Source organism: Pogona vitticeps, chromosome 7, assembly GCF_051106095.1.
Source record: "Pogona vitticeps strain Pit_001003342236 chromosome 7, PviZW2.1, whole genome shotgun sequence".
NCBI classification, from domain to species: domain Eukaryota; kingdom Metazoa; phylum Chordata; class Lepidosauria; order Squamata; family Agamidae; genus Pogona; species Pogona vitticeps.
In genome coordinates, this window is record NC_135789.1 from 19,946,184 (window position 1) to 19,966,105 (window position 19,922).

General features: G+C 45.0%; 2 protein-coding genes across 3 annotated transcripts in view; both read right to left on the minus strand.

Moving 5' to 3' along the window:
- Positions 1-19,922, minus strand: part of LOC144583991 (uncharacterized) — a 484,560-nt gene that overhangs the window by 165,369 nt on the left and 299,269 nt on the right. The window lies entirely within an intron of this gene.
- CALN1 (calneuron 1) overlaps positions 1-19,922 on the minus strand; it is a 152,692-nt gene that overhangs the window by 10,922 nt on the left and 121,848 nt on the right. For both annotated transcript variants that reach the window (XM_072978223.2, XM_072978224.2), the window contains exon 5: positions 837-990. In XM_072978223.2, coding sequence (XP_072834324.1) covers positions 837-990 — 154 coding nt within the window. The remainder of the gene's footprint in view (positions 1-836; positions 991-19,922) is intronic.

Sequence of the window (19,922 nt, forward strand, 5' to 3'; positions counted from 1 at the left end):
AAAAAGTTCACTGGGTAACGGGTAGGAAGGGCCAGCCAAGAGCATACTTAGGGCTCTTCATTCTGCGAGACCGTGCTACGACGTCTCTGCATGATGGCATATACGTATCTGGCAGTTGACAGGGTAAGTTCCTTAATATTGCCACTTAGAAGATGCTGCATTTTCCTCCTATCATCCCATCCGGAATGGGAGGAGAGAAAAGCACACAGATGGGACAGGCGAATATCCTTGTACAGAGTACAATAAAATAGCATGTGCTACAGGGAAAATGCAGCATCTTCTAAGTGGCAATATTAAGGAACTTACCCTGTCAACTGCCAGATACGTATATGCCATCATGCAGAGACGTCGTAGCACGGTCTCGCAGAATGAAGAGCCCTAAATATGCTCTTGGCTGGCCCTTCCTACCCGTTACCCAGTGAACATTTTAGTTGTATGTTATTGTATTTGTCTGTTTTACTGTACTCAGTATGCCAATAAAGGTTTCTGACTGACTGACTGACTGGCTTCAGGACATGCTGCCTTTAGTTCTGGATGGCTGGCAATGGTTCTCTCACACTGCCTTGACATATCCTAAATATGCCATGACCACCATGAGCACAAAGACCGGTAGTGAAAGAGGACACAGCTCTAGCAGTGCTCCTGTGCAACGGCTTTCCTGAGTGAGTCTAAGAGGCTGCATGCAAATGCATTCAAATTTTATTCAAAATGATTTGCACCAGCCTTCCAAAATATCTGCACACCCGAGGATTTCCAATTCACAAGCATTATTTTGCTTTTTAATTCAAAGCATAGGCATGACATTCTCTGCAAGAGTATGCAGGGGGAGGTCTCACCTTCAAATTCTGTCTGGCAGTTGCCTGAGTTCTCGTTTAGACTCTCTTCCTCATTGATGATAATATTTTCAATGTCCTTCATTGTCAAGTGGTCCCGGAACGCATGATAAAGAATATGTTTTAGTTCTTCCAGTGTTATCCGCTGCATGTCAAACTGGCAAAAAAAAAAAAAGTAAGAATGCATTACTCTGCCATCTAACACAACTTGCTCCAAAAAAAGTGCTTGGGGAAAAAAATCAGTATTCTCATTTCTCAAATATTTTTGTTTTCTATGAAGTACATTTCCCCAAATTACTGGGGTCCTCAGCTCAAAAACAGTTTTAACAGAAACATATTGTGGCAAATGACATTTTTCGGTTATGTTCCATTATCTAAAGGCTTCTTATCAATAGATCACCAACTCCATTGAAAGTTAGCAGGTTGGTTGTATTGTTTTATTATAATAAAGGCACTAAGGTTCCCCTTGACATTGAGTCCAGTCGTGTCCAACTCTAGGGTGCAGTGCTCATCCCTGTCTCCAAGCCATAGAGCCAGCGCTTGTCCATAGACAGTTTTCATGGTCATGTGGCCAGTGCGACTAGACACGGAATGCAATTACCTTCACACCGTGGTGGTATTTATCTGCTCACATTTACATGCTTTCGAACTGCTAGGTTGGCAGGAGCTGGGACAAATCACGGGAGCTCCCTCCGTTGTGTGGATTTGATCTGCCGGTCAGAAGACTGCCGGTCTTCTGACCTTTCAGGCACAGAGGCTTATGCAGTTTAACCCACAGCGCCAGCACGTCCCTAATAAAGGCCCTAATCACCCTCAAAAGTGAACCAGTGTGGAGTAATAGATAAGAGGATGGGACAGGAAACATGGATTCAAAATTCTTGCCCAGCAATGAAAATTCCCTGAGCTGTATGTGGTGATGCGAAACCTCTCCTTGAGACCTTTAAAATCAACTACTGTAATGTTGAACAATTCGAAAGTCCACAACACAAACAGCAACCCTTATAAAGCAGTACAGATTCTGAATAGTATAAATGGTGCATTAATGATGAATTATTTTAAGCCACCTAAAGGACACCTTAGTTCTTGACATCAAAAGCCATTCAGCAAAACCATTTGGATTGTATGTTTGAAGAACTCAGTAAAGAATTGGCTGCTGTTCTCCAGATGCCCACAAGAGGTAGCCAAATACAGATTTTTAAGGATTTGGTTTATGAATGGTGGCTGTCGTGAGAAACTGCTTCTAACAGTAATTCCAGCAGCCATGGAAAGAAATACAAATCACCTGGTTTATGAGTAAGTACATCAACTAGCCAAGTATTCATCACTGAAAGCCCCCTGATAGGGTGGAACGAATGTTGCAACTCATTTGTGACCTGTATAAAATTTGTAAGTAATCGCTCTCAATCTGAGCAGAGCAAGATTTAAAGGATCTTTTATGACATAGAGTATTCCACTGTTGTTAATTTTCCCATCCCCTCATATTTTTCCCATGTTAAATTTCACATGTATTTAGTTACAATTTTTCAAAAGCATAAAATGATTAGTGTTATTTTGGCATTTATCTTTCTCACAAATAGGCCTTTCTATAGCTACTTCCTATAAATATTCATTTTTGTCCCCTATTTTTAATGGAAACCTGCCTCAATACATCCACAGAAGGTATTTTGTGCAAATAGGCATATGAATGCAAGAAACACAAATTAGGTTTGTTCAAACAAAAATGCAGACACAACAAATTCATACCATTGTATTGTGACATGGAAGGTAGAGAACCTCTTTGTTAACCAAGGTTTTGATTCCACTCACACTGCCTCCAGCTAGGTATGGAAGGGATTCTTGCTCTTAGCCTGTTTGTCAAAGCTTTGTTAGCCCCCTGAGATTTCTCACCTTAGGATACAACCCAAATGAGACAACAGGGACCTTTTCCCTGTTTCTGTGCAAAACTAGCATTCTTCCACTTTGGGAAATGATAAATACAGCGATATACACAAAGCAAATGTATACAGACCGGCCAATTAATGCAACAACGCTGCAGCAGCTATATAAAATGCATACGAGTTCAGTAAGTCTGACAAACACAATTTCGCTTCCAATTTGTGTACGCCTTGTGGCAGAAAGCAGCAGCTCAGTATTAAGAAGTCAAAAATACTTTAAAGTTGACAATGAAGGCATCAAAAGAACCAAAAGAAATCAGAGGAATATTGAGAGTTAGAATTCCCAGCTGTCTAGCTTTCACATTCAAGTATGGTTGTGGAAGCTAGTGAAAAAGGCTAATGGGGGGGGGAATGATTGTGTAAGAGAAGACCTTTTGTGACCACTGGAAAGACAATCAAGTGGATCCCGGATCAAATCAAATCACTCAGACTGAGCAAAAATTATTAAACTTCGGGATGCCTGCATAAATGCTTCCTAATGTTGGGAAAAGTTAAAGGCAAGCAGAAATGAGAAAGGTTAAACAACTCAATAAAGCATGGATTCCCAACCTGGGCATTGCGAAGTGTTTAATGGCAAAGAGGTAGGCTCTCTTTTGACTCAGAGGCAGGAGGGAATGCTAGTGATTGACAGTCACACCAGCCCAGGCATCCTGCGAGGTTGTAAAAACTCCCACAGAACCGCCCTGTCGGATGGCTGGACTTCTTGGAGGTCACTCATGTACACGATCCCCATACGTTGGAAGCAACTGGAAACCACATAAAAACTCCTATCAGGTGGGGAGGGGGAAAATGGTGGTTCCTCATTTTCACATATAATGAGAGAAACAACAATATTCACCCCCCTGCCTCCTCCTGTAACACTTGTTGCCCTCTTTCTCTTGGGCCTTAGTCATTTCCAAACTTAATGTGAAGTTTATCAGTAATCAGAAGTACTGACAGAAGTCCAGCCAAGCCCACGTTACTTCTGTCTGGAGAGCTGAAGGGGGAAGACGTTCTATCCCATGTTTAGGATAGAATGTTTGGCACAGAAGAGGGGGGAAAAAAAGGAGGATCAAAGACTAATCGGGCATGGCCAAGCCAGCAGTTTTTGTGGATCAAAGTTCCTCTTCTCCAGACAGGAAATTTCATCCAAATTTCATCCAAATTTCAAACACATGTAAAGCGAATCTGTCCAGCACCTCACCTGATTGCGTCTCGAAGAAAACTCTCTAAGAGTTGGGGAAAGGGGAGTCCGTTTCCTGTGGGAAGTTTTTAGTTTTAGAGCTCTATCTTGTGGTATAATTAAGTATTGTTATGTGGTGCTTAGCATAATCAAGCATTGTTCTATGATTTTCTCTCTGCGCATGTGTGGAATGTGTATACAAGATTGTTACTCAACGCCTCTTTGGCCAAAATCTTATCTTTATGCTAAAAAATGCTAATGATGGTACTTAATAAAAAGACATGCCTCAGGGGAAGAAGGGAGACATTTTCCTTCCTGATTCACCGGTGACATGCTTTTTAACTAAAGACTGCAGTCTGTCTTCATTTATCAGAAATCTCTCCCGTTTTCATGCAACTGCTACTTGGACTGGTTCCAGTGGTGGTTCCCTGGGGATTTTCCCACAGTTTCCCACCACAGTGAGGTGAAGATAAGCAACATTTCTCCCGTGTATCCGCTCTGCACGTACTGCAACTGCAACGGACACATTGCAGACAACTCGCAGGGAGCTCTTCGCAGCGGGTTATCTGCAATCTGGATCACACGGCGTATTGAAATAGAGGTTTTTGGTCCTGGGGGTTGAGCTCAAGAGATTTCCCACGGGACTGCCATTCCCCACAAAGGAAGTCTTGCCAAGGTGATCCGATGCATCCCTTTCCCACCATCTGATCATGCCAGCCGAGCTGCTGACTGCAAGACCGAGGCTAGGTGGCAGGCGCTCTTTTCACCTCAGGAGTCTGTGTCCATGGCTCTGTTCCTAGGGGGCGGTGGTGGGGATGGTGCGTGCTAGCAACGGGAGCCACTGCCCAGTCCCCTGTCGCCTCCATGGCTGCCCCTGCCGCCACTCTCCGATGGCCCGTCAGGACAAGCTGGAAGAGCACATCCTACAGATGAGGACGAGCAGTCCTGCCCAGCTGGAAACTTCCTGCACTCGTGATCAGATGGTGGGAAAGGGATGCATCGGATCACCCTGGCAAGACTTCCTTTGTGGGGAATGGCAGTCCCATGGGAAATCTCTTGAGCTCAACCCCCAGGACCAAAAACCTCTATTTCAATACAGTGGACCCTTGACTTACAGACTTTTTGAGTTACAGACTTCTCTGGCCGCAAAATTTAGGTTTGACTTGCAGACTGAGATTTGACTTACAGACCAGAAAAAAACCAAAATGGAACAAAAACGGCCTGTTACGAGATTAATCGGTTTTCAATGCACTGTAGGTCAATGGAGACTTGACTTACAGACTTTTTGACTTGAGAACCGCCTTCCAATACGGATTAAGTTCTCAAGTCAAGCCCCCACTGTACGCCGTGTGATCCACAAGTACTCGGAAATGTGATCTATTTCCCTGAGTGATCACACCCCTGAGTTACAAGCAAAGCTCAGAAAAAAGGGGCCACCCAGTGGAAAGAAAAGTTTTAAAAAGGAAGGAAGGAGGGAAGGAAGGAGCTGATGAAGGAAGGAAGGGACGGTTGGTTTACTGATTTACCCATTAATACATTGCAGCTCCCAACTCATGATTAACAAGGTAAATTTCTACACGATTCATTTAAAAATGCATACACACTATCCTGTCATACATTTTTTGCTAAATGAGGACAATCTGCTCTGCCATGGTTCATTCCACATCCTATGAACTGGAGTTGGGTATGCGTCTCATTAGTGGACTAACAAGTGGCTTAAAAACAAAGATTTTAAGAAGGAAGATTTCAGCTGAACATCAGGCAGAGAGGTTTGGATTATAAAAGCTTTCTCCCTCCCTCACAGGAAGTCTTCAAGAAAAGATTAGACAAGACTACGCTACCCCCTAGATTCCCCCCCCGAAGAAGGCCTCCACAGTCCAGCCCAACGCCATGGCTTTCACAGTGTGGATGTGGCATATTTCAGTGAAACATGTAGTGAAGTTGTGGACCTTCTTGGCCCCCTAATTTCTTCTCTTCACGGTTCACTTGGCAACAGAGAAGGGAGGCTGCCAGAGAAATCTGTGGTCCCAAAGCACAGGAGACAAAAATATCTTTCTAAATGAGCAGTTCTGGAACACAGGGTTGAGAGGGAGATACTGCCCTAGGCCAATGGGAGGGTTCCCGTTGGGGCTTCCTTCGGGGCAAAAGGGAATCCCCTGAAGAACATTTGCCAGTGCTCACAGGCTCATGAGCCAAACGTGCTGTGAGAACTTTTTTCTTTCTGGGAGATGGAGGAAGAAGTTAACTTTGTTTGAAAATCAGTAAGGGCAAAACGTTTAAAAAGTTCCACTGACTTTGGCCAAAAGCAGAGCAAACGTTTTGTGGAACTTTGGACACTGTGAGCAAAAAAAGAGAAATCAAACATACAGAATTTCTCTTGAAATCTGACACTGATTGAGAGGGATGATGATGACTTATATCTTGCAATCCTGGATCCAAGGCAGCTTCCGTCTGCTGCCTGTTCTCATTAGGACACGTTCCAGGGATGGATGCTGACCTGGATCCAGCGCTGCGAGATACGATGACGGACGCTGACGGGAAGGTCTGTCGAAGGGTGGGAGCAACGCGGCGCTTGACTCGGTCTCCTGCCAAAGGATGACTCAAAGCAGATGATGTTACTGGCTGCGCCTTTTTGCCCCTCCCAGGGCTCAACAAAAGCCCTCAAAGGGAACTCCTCCTTCCACCTCCCTAAAATTTCTAAACTTCTGCTCCAGGCCCGCAAGAACAGCTAGCTGTGTGTGCCCTCTGGTGCCCCCGGGGGGGCAGCTCTCCTGGGCAAAAACCACGTCTCTCCCTCCAGCCTGAGGCCAACCACCCGTTTCATGTTGGGGTTCCGGTCAGGGCAAAGGGGAACCCCTTCAGGAACACTAGCACAAATTGGGTCCCCACCCCCACCCCGTTTTCCCAACCTGTTCTACAAGATAAAAATGCTTTTGTTTTCTTAAAAACAGCAAAAGACAACCACTGCCTCAAAGAATCATTATTTATTTATTTAACTTATATGCCGCCCACACTACCTGAAGGTCTCTGGGCGGCTTACAGCATTTAAAATACAATAAAAAGGCAAAATAAAAGGGCAAAATAATTAAAATGCAATTAAAATATATATTCTAAAAATTGCCATCAGACCTACAGCTGATATTATTTCAGTTAAAAGCCTTCTGGAACAGAAAGGTTTTGACCTGGCGCCGAAATGTCATCAGCGTCGGCGCCAGACGAATCTCAGTCGGGAGGGCATTCCAAAGTCTGGGGGCAGCTGCTGAAAAGGCCCTTTCTCTACAAGCCCTTCCTCTTATCTCCTTAAGGGATGGCTCTTTCAAAAGGGACCCCTGGTTAGATCTTAACTGCCGGGTAGGTTCACATGGAAGGAGGCGGTCCTTCAGGTATCCAGGGCCCAAGCTGTTTAGGGCTTTATACGTCAAAACAAGCACTTTGAATTGGGCTCGGGCAGCAACTGGTAAAAGGTAAAGGTAAAGGTTCCCCTTGACAATTTTTGTCTAGTCGTGTCCGACTCTAGGGGGCGGTGCTCATCCCGCTCTTCAAGCCATAAAGCCAGCGTTTGTCCGAAGACAATCTTTCCGTGGTCACATGGCCAGTGTGATTTAGACACGGAACGCTATTTACCTTCCCACCGAGATGGTACCTATTTATCTACTGGCATTTGCATGCTTTCGAACTGCTAGGTTGGCGAGAGCTGGGACAAGCAATGGGCGCTCACTCCGTCGCGTGGATTCGATCTTACGACTGCTTGGTCTTCTGACCCTGCGGCACAGGCTTCTGCAGTTTAGCCCACAGCGAATGTAAACAGAATTGGCTTGATATGTTCCCTAGCGTCCCCACCACTCACCAGCCGTGCAGCTCGATTCTGGACCAGCTGCAGTCGCCGGACCGTCTTCAAAGGCAGCCCCACGTAAAGCGCATTGCAGTAATCTATGCGAGATGTTACCAGTGCGTGTGTAACTGTCATAAGACTCTGCTCGTTCAGGTAGGGCCGTAACTGGTATAATTTCCACAGCTGAAGGAAGGCGCCCCTGGCCACCGAGTCCACCTGGGCTTCCAGTGTTAGACTGGGGTCCAAGAGCACCCCCAAGCTGCGGACCCTGTCCCTTAGGGGGAGTGTAACCCCATTCAGGGCAGGGAAATGGCCCTCTAGCCTGTCCGGCGAAGCACCCACTAACAGCACTTCTGTCTTATCTGGATTGAGTTTCAGTTTATTAACCCTCATCCAGTCCATTATCAGGTCCAGACATGAGTTCAGCACAGAAACTGCCTCACCTGGATTGGTGGAAAACGAGAGGCAGAGCTGAGTATCATCAGCATATTGCTGACTCCTCAGCCCAAACCTCCTGATGACCTCTCCCAGCGGTTTCATGTAGATGTTAAACAGCATGGGGGATCTAGATGTAAAAATATTCTGACTCTGTATAAAACAGCTCCATGGGAGCAGGAGCGAAGGGAGTGCGGTGAGCTAACATGAACCACACAAGAAACTCTTCTAAAGGCTTGGGCTTCTCTACCACCCTACAGCCCCTAAAGCCCCCCCGCCCGGGAGCCGAGTACTCGTTTTACTGACCTCGGAAGGACGGAAGGCTTGAGCCGAACACCCGGGACTGAACCCTGCGCCTCAAGGCTCCTATGCAACACACTTGACAAGGAGACTTAGATTTCATCTGTTGTGCTATTTCTAAAATGGAATTTTATTGTATCATCAGTATCACGAAAAGATGCAACGGGTTTAGGCAGCTACACTTGTTACTTCTGAGCTCTGCTGTTGTCACAGATCATGGGTCTGAATTAGAATTTTTGTTTCATTTTTGTAGATTTTTTAAGGGCCCCCTTTAATTCTCACCTGTGTTGCTTCCAGTATGGGAAAGCCATACTGATGATGTGGGTATGCTGATGTTTGTATGGAGGTACTAAAGAAGGGTTTGCACGCTGGGGAAGAGGGCTAGACTGATCAACATCTGGGTGTTGGAAAGGTCATATAAATGCAAGTAAAAGAGGTGATTCCCTGGCAGCTCCCCCACCCCCAAATACTCTGCTTAAAGCAAAGGAGAAGAACAAAGAAGAACAAATAGGCTAAGATGTAACTAGATTGAAGTTGAAAGAGTGTTTATAGGCTGACATGAAAGCAAAGTCTGATGCTACACAACATATACACTGGAGCATGGAAGGTGAGCAGTATGAATCAAGGCAAAGGGGGAAATGGAACATATAAACATTGCATTGCTTGTTGTCACTGAACTAAAGTGGAGTGGAATGAGATGTTTTCAGTCCAAATTGTTTTACTCTGTAAATGACAAACTCAGAAGAAGCAGAATGGAACTACTACTGAGGCAAGAGGTAGCACAAGCAGTCGGGGGCTCTAATCCAAATTCCGAGCGAATTGCATCCATCCTGGGAAAGGCCGTCAATGGAACCACCACTGAAGTCTATGTTCCAAGGACAGATGCTGAAGAAGATGAAATGGAAAGCATTTATGCAAGCATCCAAGAGGAAACTGATTACACACCAAAATACTGTAAGGTCATGAACGTAAAATGCAAAATGAGAACAGAAAGAACCAAATGTTGTTGGGCAATGAAGCAGGGGAATGAATCATATAGTTCTGTGAAGTAAAAAAAAATCTGTTTATTGCAAATGCTGTACAGGTGTGTGCTTACTGCAAAAGGCATTCATCTCGCTATCACCAGATGGCCAATATAGACTACATAACTGGACGTAGGAGATGGAGAAGCTGTATTCTCTCTACCAAAAGCAGATCGTGTCAGGGACCATGAATAGTTAGTACATATAATCAGAGTAAAGCTGAAAAGAACACTAACCAATGTTTAGGCCATATATAAAGATCATATAAGAACAAATTTGCATTACTAAATTCAATTGACTGTGAACCAGAAGAAATGTGGATTGCAAAAATGCAAAACTAAAAAATGAAAAGGAAAGCCTAGATGGCTTTAGAAAAGTCTAAATTCCTTTTGAATTTTGAGAAACATTCAAAATTCCAAAGGAAAAGGAAAGGTGACAATGACAATGACCAGTGCAAAGAAATACAGTCAATTATAACAACAAAGTGGAATAAACAAGATACTTCTTCCAAGAAACCAAGGATAAATTTAACCTTAGATTATGAATACTGAAAGACCAACTGGGAAGCACAATCTCTGACCAGGATAAAATAAGGAACACAGTGGGAACAATATATTGAAAATACTGTATTTACACAGATGGCAGGAAGAGGAATCTGATGATGCAGCACCTGTAATTTTAGACAATGAAGTGACAGCTGCTCTAAAAACACTCGTAAAAAATAAATCACTAGAGAATATTGATAGAACTATATCAAGCCGCCGAGACTGAAACTGTCAATCTCTTAACATGAACATGCAATAATGAATAAAACAACTGACCACAGATTGGAAACATTCAATATACATTCCAATCGTCAAGTAAGCAGATGGCATGGAACACAGTAACTTGCATTAATTTCCCATGCAAGCTTAAGGTATTGCAACTAGATTTGCCTAATGTTCAAGTTGGACTTTGAAAAGGAAGAGGGGCTGCAAATATCCATTGGCTGCAAGAATGCAGCAAAGAATTTCAGAAAGAGTTCGATCTGTTTGCAGACTACAGCAAAGCCTTTGACTGTATGGCTCATGAGAAGCTATGGATGGTTTTGAAGGAAATGGGTGTCCCTCAGCACTTAACCTGCAATGTAGACAAAAAGCTACTGTGAGAACAGAATGGTTTTCTTTAGAGGGCATGTCCTCTCCCCTATCTGTTCATATAGAAAAGTATATTCAATTCAGATGGAGAAGTAGAAGAAACAACAATAACAAGATATGCAGTTGGCAGCATTTTACTGGCAGAAAGCAGCAAGGATGCTATAGGGGCCCAGGGCAGAATAAGGACTCTGTCAGTGTACTGCCCACCTACCCACCCACCCCATGGCTCAACAGCCTCCCTACCTGAGCTGGCTGGGTTTGGGGTTGGCCTCTCCAAGGGGGTGGGGTTGGCCTCTCCTGCCCTTCCCTCCTGAGACAGATGGGTCAGGAGTGGCTCAGGGCTTCATGGCCTCAGCCCCAAACCCATGATGCAGAGCACAATTTAGACCTGGTTTTCCGTTGGCTTGCGGAGGAGGAATTCCCTGCAGTTTTGTTGTCACTGACAAATCATTATTTGGTGGGGTTAAGACTCACCGAAACTCAAGTCTCCTTCAAGAGGTGGAGAACTGATTCGGATGGTTTGCCCGAGGAAGTGGATGGATCCAACAAGTTTCCTAACAGCTCTTGAGAAGATTTCTCATGTCTTGGCAGGCTTTTCTGCCAATGGGCTCGTTGACAATCAACTTTAAGTAAAAAGCTAACAGGGATTGTGGAGGGATGAGACACTTCAGTTGTGGGGACCTGCAAAGTTTGTGCAGTGTTTGTCTTTGTAAGAGAACTGGGGCACTGAGTAGCCACACTTAAGGCTATAAGGGAAGATGAAGTATACACTGACAGAACTCTTGAGCAGCAGCAGCTGACATCAACGGGTCCTTCTCCAACTGGGAGGAGGTAACCAGCGGGGTACTCCAGGGCCCTGTGCTCTTCAACATTTTAAGAAACAAAATTCAAAATGATCTAGATAGGCTCAAAACTGGGCTGAAAACAACTGAATGAAATTCAACAGGAATAAATGTGAATTCCTCCACCTAGGAAAAATAAAAATAAATAAAAATAAAGCACAGTTACAAGATGGAGGGATACCTGGCTTAGTAATACTATGAGTGAGAAGGACCTTGGAATCATTGTGGATCACAAGCTGAATATGAGTCAACAGTGTGATCCGGCTAAAAGAAAAAAAAAAACCACGCCAATGCTATTTTAGGTTCCATTAACAGAAGTCTAGTCACCAAATCCTGTGAGGCACTTGTCCCCGTCTATTTGGTACTGGTTAGGCCTCTCCTTGAGAGTCCCTTGAACTGCAAAGAGAACAAATCTATTCATTTTGAAGGAAATCAACCCTGAGTGCTCCCTGGAAGGACAGATCCTGAAGCTGAGGCTCCAGTACTTTGGCCATCTCATGAGAAGAGAAGATTCCCTGGAAAAGAACCTGGTGTTGGGAAAGTGTGAAGGCAGGAGGAGAAGGGGACGACAGAGGATGAGATGGTTGGACAATGTCATCAAAGCTACCAACATGAATTTGACCCAACTCCAGGAGGCAGTGGAAGATAGGAGGGCCTGGTGTGCTCTGGTCCATGGGGTCACGAAGAGTCAGACATGACTTAACGACTAAACAACAAGGCCTCACATTGAGTATTGTGTCCACTTGTGGACACCACACTTCAAGAAGGATGCTGACCAATTGGAATAAATTCAGAGGAGGCTAACAAGGATGATCAGGTGGCTGGAAGCCAAGTCCTATGGGGAGAGGCTGAAAAAATTCAGCATGTTTAGCTTTGATTAATGAGGGGTGAGGGGAGATAGGAGAGCACTTTTTAAAGACTTGAAAGGCTCTCATTCAGAGGAGAGGCAGGATCTGTTCTCAATCAACCCAGAGTGCAGAACATGGAACAATGGGCTCAAGTTACAGGAAGCCAGATTTTGGTTGATATTAAGAAATATCTCTTAACTGTTAGAGAAGTATGACAGTGAAACCAATTATCTTGGGAGGTGGTGTACACTTCAACACTGGAGGCATTCAAGAGAATATTAAGACAACCCTTTGTCCGACCTGTTTGATTTGGATTCCTACATTGAGCAGGAGACTCAATAGCCTAACAGGCACCTTCCAACTCCTTGATTCTATGGTTTTATGAGGGTGAATAAACTGAAACTTAATCCAGACAAAACGGAGAATATGGCTAGTTTGTGCTGGATGGGTTTGCACTCCCTCTGCGCAGCTTGGGTGTGCTCCTGAATTCATTTCTGATGAGCCCAGATGCTCAGGTTTCACTAGTGGTCATAGTGCACCAGCTGCACCCATTCCTGGCAAGGTCTGATCTGGCCACCAACACACATGCCTTAGTTAGATCCCAGCCAGATTACTGTAATACATTCTGCATGGGTTTTTATTTTATGGGTCTTTACTTTGGAAAGTGTTAGGAAACTTCAGCAAATTCAAAATGCTGCAGCCAGAGTAGTAATATTCGTCTAGAAGAAATCCCATCAGACTCATCTGATCTCATTTTTAATCGGGTCACCTCCCTGATAGAAAGACAGAATGCTGTAGACGTAGTATATCTTGACTTCCACAATGTTTTTGACAAAGTCCCCCATGTGATCCTGATTAGCAAGCAAACAAGGTGTGGGCTTGATAGATCAAGTGTCAAGTGGATCCACCATTGGCTACAGAATCGTACTCAGAGTGTGATGATTAATGGGTCCTTCTCTAACTGGGAGGAGGTCACAAGTGGGATACCCCAAGGCTCAGTCCTGGGTCTGGTGCTGTTCCACATTTTTATTAATGGTTTGGATGAGGGAGTGCAGGGAATGCTTTGTGTGACTTTCCTTTTACCCTTTGTATGTCAAATTGGAATGCACTCAGATGTAAAGCCCAGTATGTGCAGCGGAATTTGCTCTTGGAGATACAGAGAACACTTATCAAATCTGTAGGCAACACCACATTGGGTGGAATACCTAATACTGTACTTTGGAAACCACTGGGCTGAAAACAACAGCATGAATTTTAACAGCAGTAAGTGCAAGTTCAGAGGAGGGAAATGACAGGGATGATTTTTCATGCCCTTTTAAAAAGAGTAGGAGCACTTCACACATAACCTTTGATATTTTGATGCCACTGCGTTGAGTACGAGGAAAGCAACCAGGATGATTGGGGGGCTGGAAATTAAGCCCTAGGCGGAAAGGCTGAAAGAACTGGGCATGTTTATCCCTGAGAGCCCAAGACAACAATGTGCAGCTCTTCCTTAGGCCAAGCACAAAGATCCCTCTAGAAAGTTTGAAACTCTCAACTGAACTGGGGTTCCCCACACACTGCACTGTCTTGCCTCTTCAATTCCAGTTCTGTTCAAAATGGTAAAAGTTGTTCGGCGCTGGAGGTCTTTGTTGGAGGATTTTGGATTTTGCACCGCGGCTTATGCCAGCGGTTGGCCTAGTTCACCTCCAACCACTGTAAGCTTTTATTCTTAATTAACAGAGGAAGTAATTCCTCTGTTCCGTTGCTCATTTCTCCGTTCCCTTTGTTCTTCTACAGGAAGGTCCTGGGTATTAACGAAGTGCTTGCTTACTACAAGCTTGTGTGCGCGAAACTGCTGCACATGGGGAAGAATGCGCATGTCTGTACTAGCGCAGGTATCTGCGAGTGTTTCTGACTCGCCCTCATCTCTGAGAACTGCGGTCATTCCACAAAAAGTGGAAAGTGGTTCATAAAAATCAGGGAACTACAGCACACCAGCAAGTTGCTCAATGCGCACATTTCCATGGCAACCATCTCATTACTATGCTGGTGGTTGCTGCAAAGAAAGGAGGGCTGCAGAGCCGAGATCTTCTCGGCAGGCAATGATGCATAGTTTTTACAAATTAAAACACCTTTCGGAGCTAAAGCCCATTCATTGTACACGCAAACACATTTAACCGGGCCCCATAGATGCCAGCATGTTCAAATGCCACCCATTATAGTCATTTAGCAAAAGGGAACTACAAATTAGGGTAGAATTCACGAAGAGATTGCTTCCCTTTGGGCACGGCCATGTTTGAACCAGCAGGCCCGGCTTGGCGCTTTGCGGTTCCTGATGCAACAGATACAGCTATGGATGGGAGAGCAGAGAAGCCGGCTCGGGAAACCGATCTGATCTCTCCCGCTGCACCCGCACTGCAATCCTCAAATTTCATTAGCCTGGCAGCCGCCGCCAATGACAAGAACAAGGAAAGAATAATATAAATCACAAACAGGCAGGAATTCTACGCAGGTCCTTCCTCGCTTTCGAAATAAACATTATATAAGAGAATCGCATACACCAAGTTGGAAATTAGATTAAAAGTCTAATGTATTGGTCAAAATAAATCTGCCCACAACCAGCCATGTTTCCCTTCTTCCACAGACAGAGCGATAATGTCGTTTCCATGACTTTCGTGGATGCCATTGCATTAAACGAGGAGAAAAATGAGTAGACAGAGCTGAAGAACAAGCAAGCAGTCTGCCTCTGGCCTCGCTAGGCCACCCTGCGTAGCAGCCACGGACGATGCTACATCTCCATGGATTCCTCAAGGCCCCCCTTAAAGCCATCCAAGTTGGCAGTCCTCATGATGCCTTACGGCCACGAGTTCCACAATTTGAGCGGCATAAAGAAGTTCTCCCTTTTCGCCATCCTGAATCTCTTGCCATCCAGCTTCAGTGGAACCCCGAGCCTTCTGGGGCTGCCACTAAAGGATATCAAAGGCTCTCCTCCCTGTGTCACCCACTAGGCACAGCTCCTCTATCATCTCTCACCTTACTCTACTCTCCTTCCCCCCACAGCGCTGCCAGCCCCATAACTCTTATTTATTTACTGGTTTAATGGCTTTTCTCCCACCCTTCTCCTCCATAACTGGGATTCAAGGTGGTTCACAATCTGAATTAAACACAGCCCAGGGAAAATTTGAGAAGTTACTATACTGAAAAATGATTAGACCCTGTATAATACTAAATTACAAATGCAGGAAAAGCCATTTTAAGTTTTGATCAACAGTGCAGGTCCAGTAGCCACCCATGAAAAGCCCTGTCTTTAGCAACTAGCCCTAAGGCCACCTACTGGCCCTGCCAGACTGCAGAAGGACAATAATGGGGGGCAGCACCCGGATCTTGCTTGAAGGCAGTTGCCAATCAAGACTACGGCTCAGATGGCTCGGGAGGCCCTTGTTCTCTTAACGTGGGAAGCTGCCTTCTGCCGAGTCGGACTGTTCATTCGTTCATTCATTTGTTCTTTCATTCGTTCCATTTTTAGACAGAGTGATTACTCTGGGCGGTCAATATTGTTCTGTTATGGACAATAACAGAAAACTGCAACGTAACGTTCACTACATTATGTACTGAACACAAAGTAACAGATTACATTAATTAATTCAACTAATTAAGACATTTAAAACATGTGTTGTCACCCTGACTGGCAAGAAACAGCTCTCCAGCAGTTCCACCAGGATCCTTTGCTTTGGTTTGTACTCACGTTGCTTCTGAAACCAGGTGAGATCAGAAGTGCTCAGGGTTATTCAGTGGAACAATATATATGTGTTTTCAAGATTCCTCAAACCCAGGAATCGGTGTTAAAAATTTGTGAGGAACTAAGGAAAAAAAATGCTTTTGAATCATTTGGAGATGCAGAATTTTCCTGTCAGCCAATGCTCTAAAAACAATTCCTTACATTTTTTTAAAATTACCTCTCCAGTAACTGACATGCATTTCCTGTTTTAAATGAATTGTTAGAGGCAATTACCATTTTCAAAAAAAGTTAACCGTTTCTCAATTCCAGACCACAAAACTCATCGCAACAAAGCTATCACACATTTGGGCTTTTTAGTTTTCCAATCACAGGAGTTTGAAAGTTCGAAAGTTGACTTTCCTTTCAGCTGCTGTATCATTTCATCTCCCATTTCCCCCTCAACACTGAAATAAGAAAGCAGTTTTCATTTGCCTACGTACATTTCATTATTTTACAATTATTTTGAAGGAAGTCTGTGGATCATCTTATGGAAAAGACAGCAAAAATGTGACAGTTTTTTTTTTTGCTGGCCAACTGGAGGGTGCAGTAAAGAGCCACAGACCATGCCGGAGGTGGGTCCTTCCTAGCACTCAAAGGATTAAAACCTTTTTCAAAGACAGTCAGTGACTTGAATCCAGGACAGTGAGGCATGAAAGTAATGCACAGGATTACTCTGGGGACGGCTGCTGCTGGATGAAGCCCCCTCCCCATCTGACAATGCCTAGCTCTCACTGGGCACTCTTGCTGGCTACCATGCTCTGTGGGGGGGGCAATGACATGTTAAAACAGGAAATGGCAGCCAAAGTGTTTTGAGTCCACCTTTGGATTCCTCAATAAAATCTTCTCCCCTTCTTCTAAGTACAAGTAAATGTAAATGTAAAGGTAAAGGTAAAGGTAAAGGTTCCCCTTGACAATTTTTGTCCAGTCGTGTTCGACTCTAGGGGGCGGTGCTCATCCCCGTTTCCAAGCCATAGAGCCAGCGTTTTTTCTGAAGACAATCTTCCGTGGTCACATGGCCAGTGCGACTTAGACACAGAACGCTGTTACCTTCCCACCGAGGTGGTCCCTATTAATCTACTCGCATTTGCATGCTTTCGAACTGCTAGGTTGGCGGGAGCTGGGACAAGCGATGGGAGCTCACTCCGTCACGTGGATTCGATCTTACGACTGCTTGGTCTTCTGACCCTGCAGCACAGGCTTCTGCGGTTTAGCCCACAGCGCCACCACGTCCCTTTACAGGTAAGAATTTATTAAATATGTGTAGAAACATGGCTGGATGGCTGCTGGTATGAGCTTTGCATGGAGAGAGTCTGTAATTTCTCCCCCCCCGCCATCCTTTCCCTTCTTTTTTAACTTGTTGGAGCAAAATCCCGCTGCCTGTTGGCCCCAGAAGCCTGTCTGTCTTCCACTCTCCTCAAACAACTCGGTTCTGTGCCTCCCGGTTCTGTGCCCAGACACTGCTGTTCTTTCTGGCCTGGGCAGATCCCACCGGAACCCTATGGCCTCTCGGGCACAACCAAATGAGACATTCTTTCCTCGGGGCCATCTTGCTGAAGCACAAGACTTGCCAAGATGGCTGGCCACTTTTAAGTGCCACGGACGTCCCCCTTTTGCTCCTCTTCCCCTTCCCCGTTCCAACAGCTTTGCCTTAACGAGCCACTGACGGTTGTGCGAGCCAATACTGTGCTCTTCCCAGAGGTTGGATGACGAGTCCAAAGAGCCATCCAAGTCATCCTCTTTAGCTGCCATTTTATTACAACAACCACCTAAGTTTTCATACCCACAGACGACTACCAACAACAACAGTCTTGTGAGTGGCAGGCTTTTCCATGGCTACCTTGGTAAGACCTGCCATGTTAGCCTGTGTTACAGAATTTTGAAGTCCTGGTAAAAAAGGTACAAGTTCCCCAGAATCCACACCTTTCCTGTTAACTGGCACTTAACTCACTCTGAGACATTTGTAGGAGAAAGAATAAAAGGTGTTTCTTTACTTACAGTTGCTTGAAAGTGCAGACTGGGGCAGACTGCTTCCTTCACTGCACACACACTAGACACCAATCACAAAAATCAACGCCAAAAAAGAACTGCCACCAAGAGAGGGACAGAACACTCAGCAGAGAGAAAGGGCTCTCTTTGCATTTCAAAAGCTGGAAGGAATGATTGTTTAGTGCTGGATAGACAGACATTTGCCTGCCTTCTGGATGTGAAGCTGTCAAACTCCAATGCTTTGGTCTTTTAGGATTGTGGTTAGGTAAAAAAAACAAAAACAAAAACCACCCACCTGGGGGGGGCATAATGACTTTCTACAGCAAAGCAGAACGCTCGGATTTGATGAAGCTGCTCCTCAACAATATCTGCACCTCTGCTCGTTTACTCCTGTATTCCTTGGACCGTTTTACAAACAAAAGTGCTCTTAGTCTGTCCTTTCCACGGCAGGGACCCCAAACCACCTCCGCCTTTCCACAGCCCCATGACTGTCCTACAGATCTGAGGTTTGGGGTGGACGGGCGGAGGAATCCCTCTGCCTCAGCTTCATCCCGTATCACGCAAGGGACGTTCCGTCTTCCGCGCCCTCTGCAGAGCTGCTTTTCTCGTTCCTTGATTCCACAGCTTCCTCCTTTCTCAAGAGGCCAACTGTCTGGACTGGTGGTGGCGGCTGGCACAGACAGTTCAGGCTTCTGCCCTTTCTCTGGGTGTGAACTTGTCCGGGGGTTTAAATAAGCATTCGTCCACATCAAGCCACCACACAGCAATAACACTGATATGTATGTAAAACTAAACCACAAACGCAGGAATTAAACTAAAGCTGAGACTACCTGGTGAAAGACTGCTGGATTTGCTGCAAGTGTAAAACAGATGAATTTACTTTTTAAAAACTGATCGCATGACATAAAAGTCCAACACGCATCAGCCTGGCCCTTTTGCCTCCTGACATGGAGTTTTTTCCCCCTCTGTCACTGGGGGCTTCTGCTTTTTTAAGCAGGAATGATTTGAATGGACTTTTCCTCATGCAATCAGTTATTTCATTTTCCAAAAGGATGGCAAAGGTGGTGGTGGGGAGATGACTGTGGATGATGTAATAAGTTGGGTGTGATGTTCTGGACAGCAGGAACACCCGCTCATGCAGTCTTTCTCGCTAATTGCTCTGGAGTATTTAAACTACTGGGTTTAACGCTAGTTCATCTCTGCACAACAACTCTAACAACCTGCAGCAGACAACTATGTTTCTGCAGAATGCGTGTAAACATTTGCATGTTCTAGAGAACTTTGGCAAACCGTTCCTTTTCCCTCTCACCACACAACACTTCTAATCAGCCCACCAGCTTCACAATGAACCATAAAAGCAGAGCCGGGGATCAGCACAGGGCAGGATCAAAGGAAGGGTATGTGTGGCGAGGATCGAACCACATCAGATTGAGGGGTATTGAAACAATATGCCGTCCCCATATGACCACCTAATTCAAACAGAAGTGTAAAAGAGGCTATGAATCAAGCTTCAGCAAAGCCACATTGCTTCACTTCAGCTTGCCTGTGCAGTCCATCATTTACTGAGTGCCATCATCTCAATTCTGCCTCTGGCAACCCTTTTCAAGGTTTTCTAGGTAGAGAATAATCAGAAGCGGTTGACCCTTCCCTTCTTCTGGGGAGAGGGAATCCCTGGGACTCTGCAACTTGTCCAAGGACACCCAGGCTGGCTCTTCTGGGACGCACAATGGGGAACTGAACCCCCAACCTCTCGCTTCAGAGCTGAATACCTAACAGCTGGAGCGATCCAGTCAAATAATGTATCATCAAAGTTGACAGCAAAATAAACATTC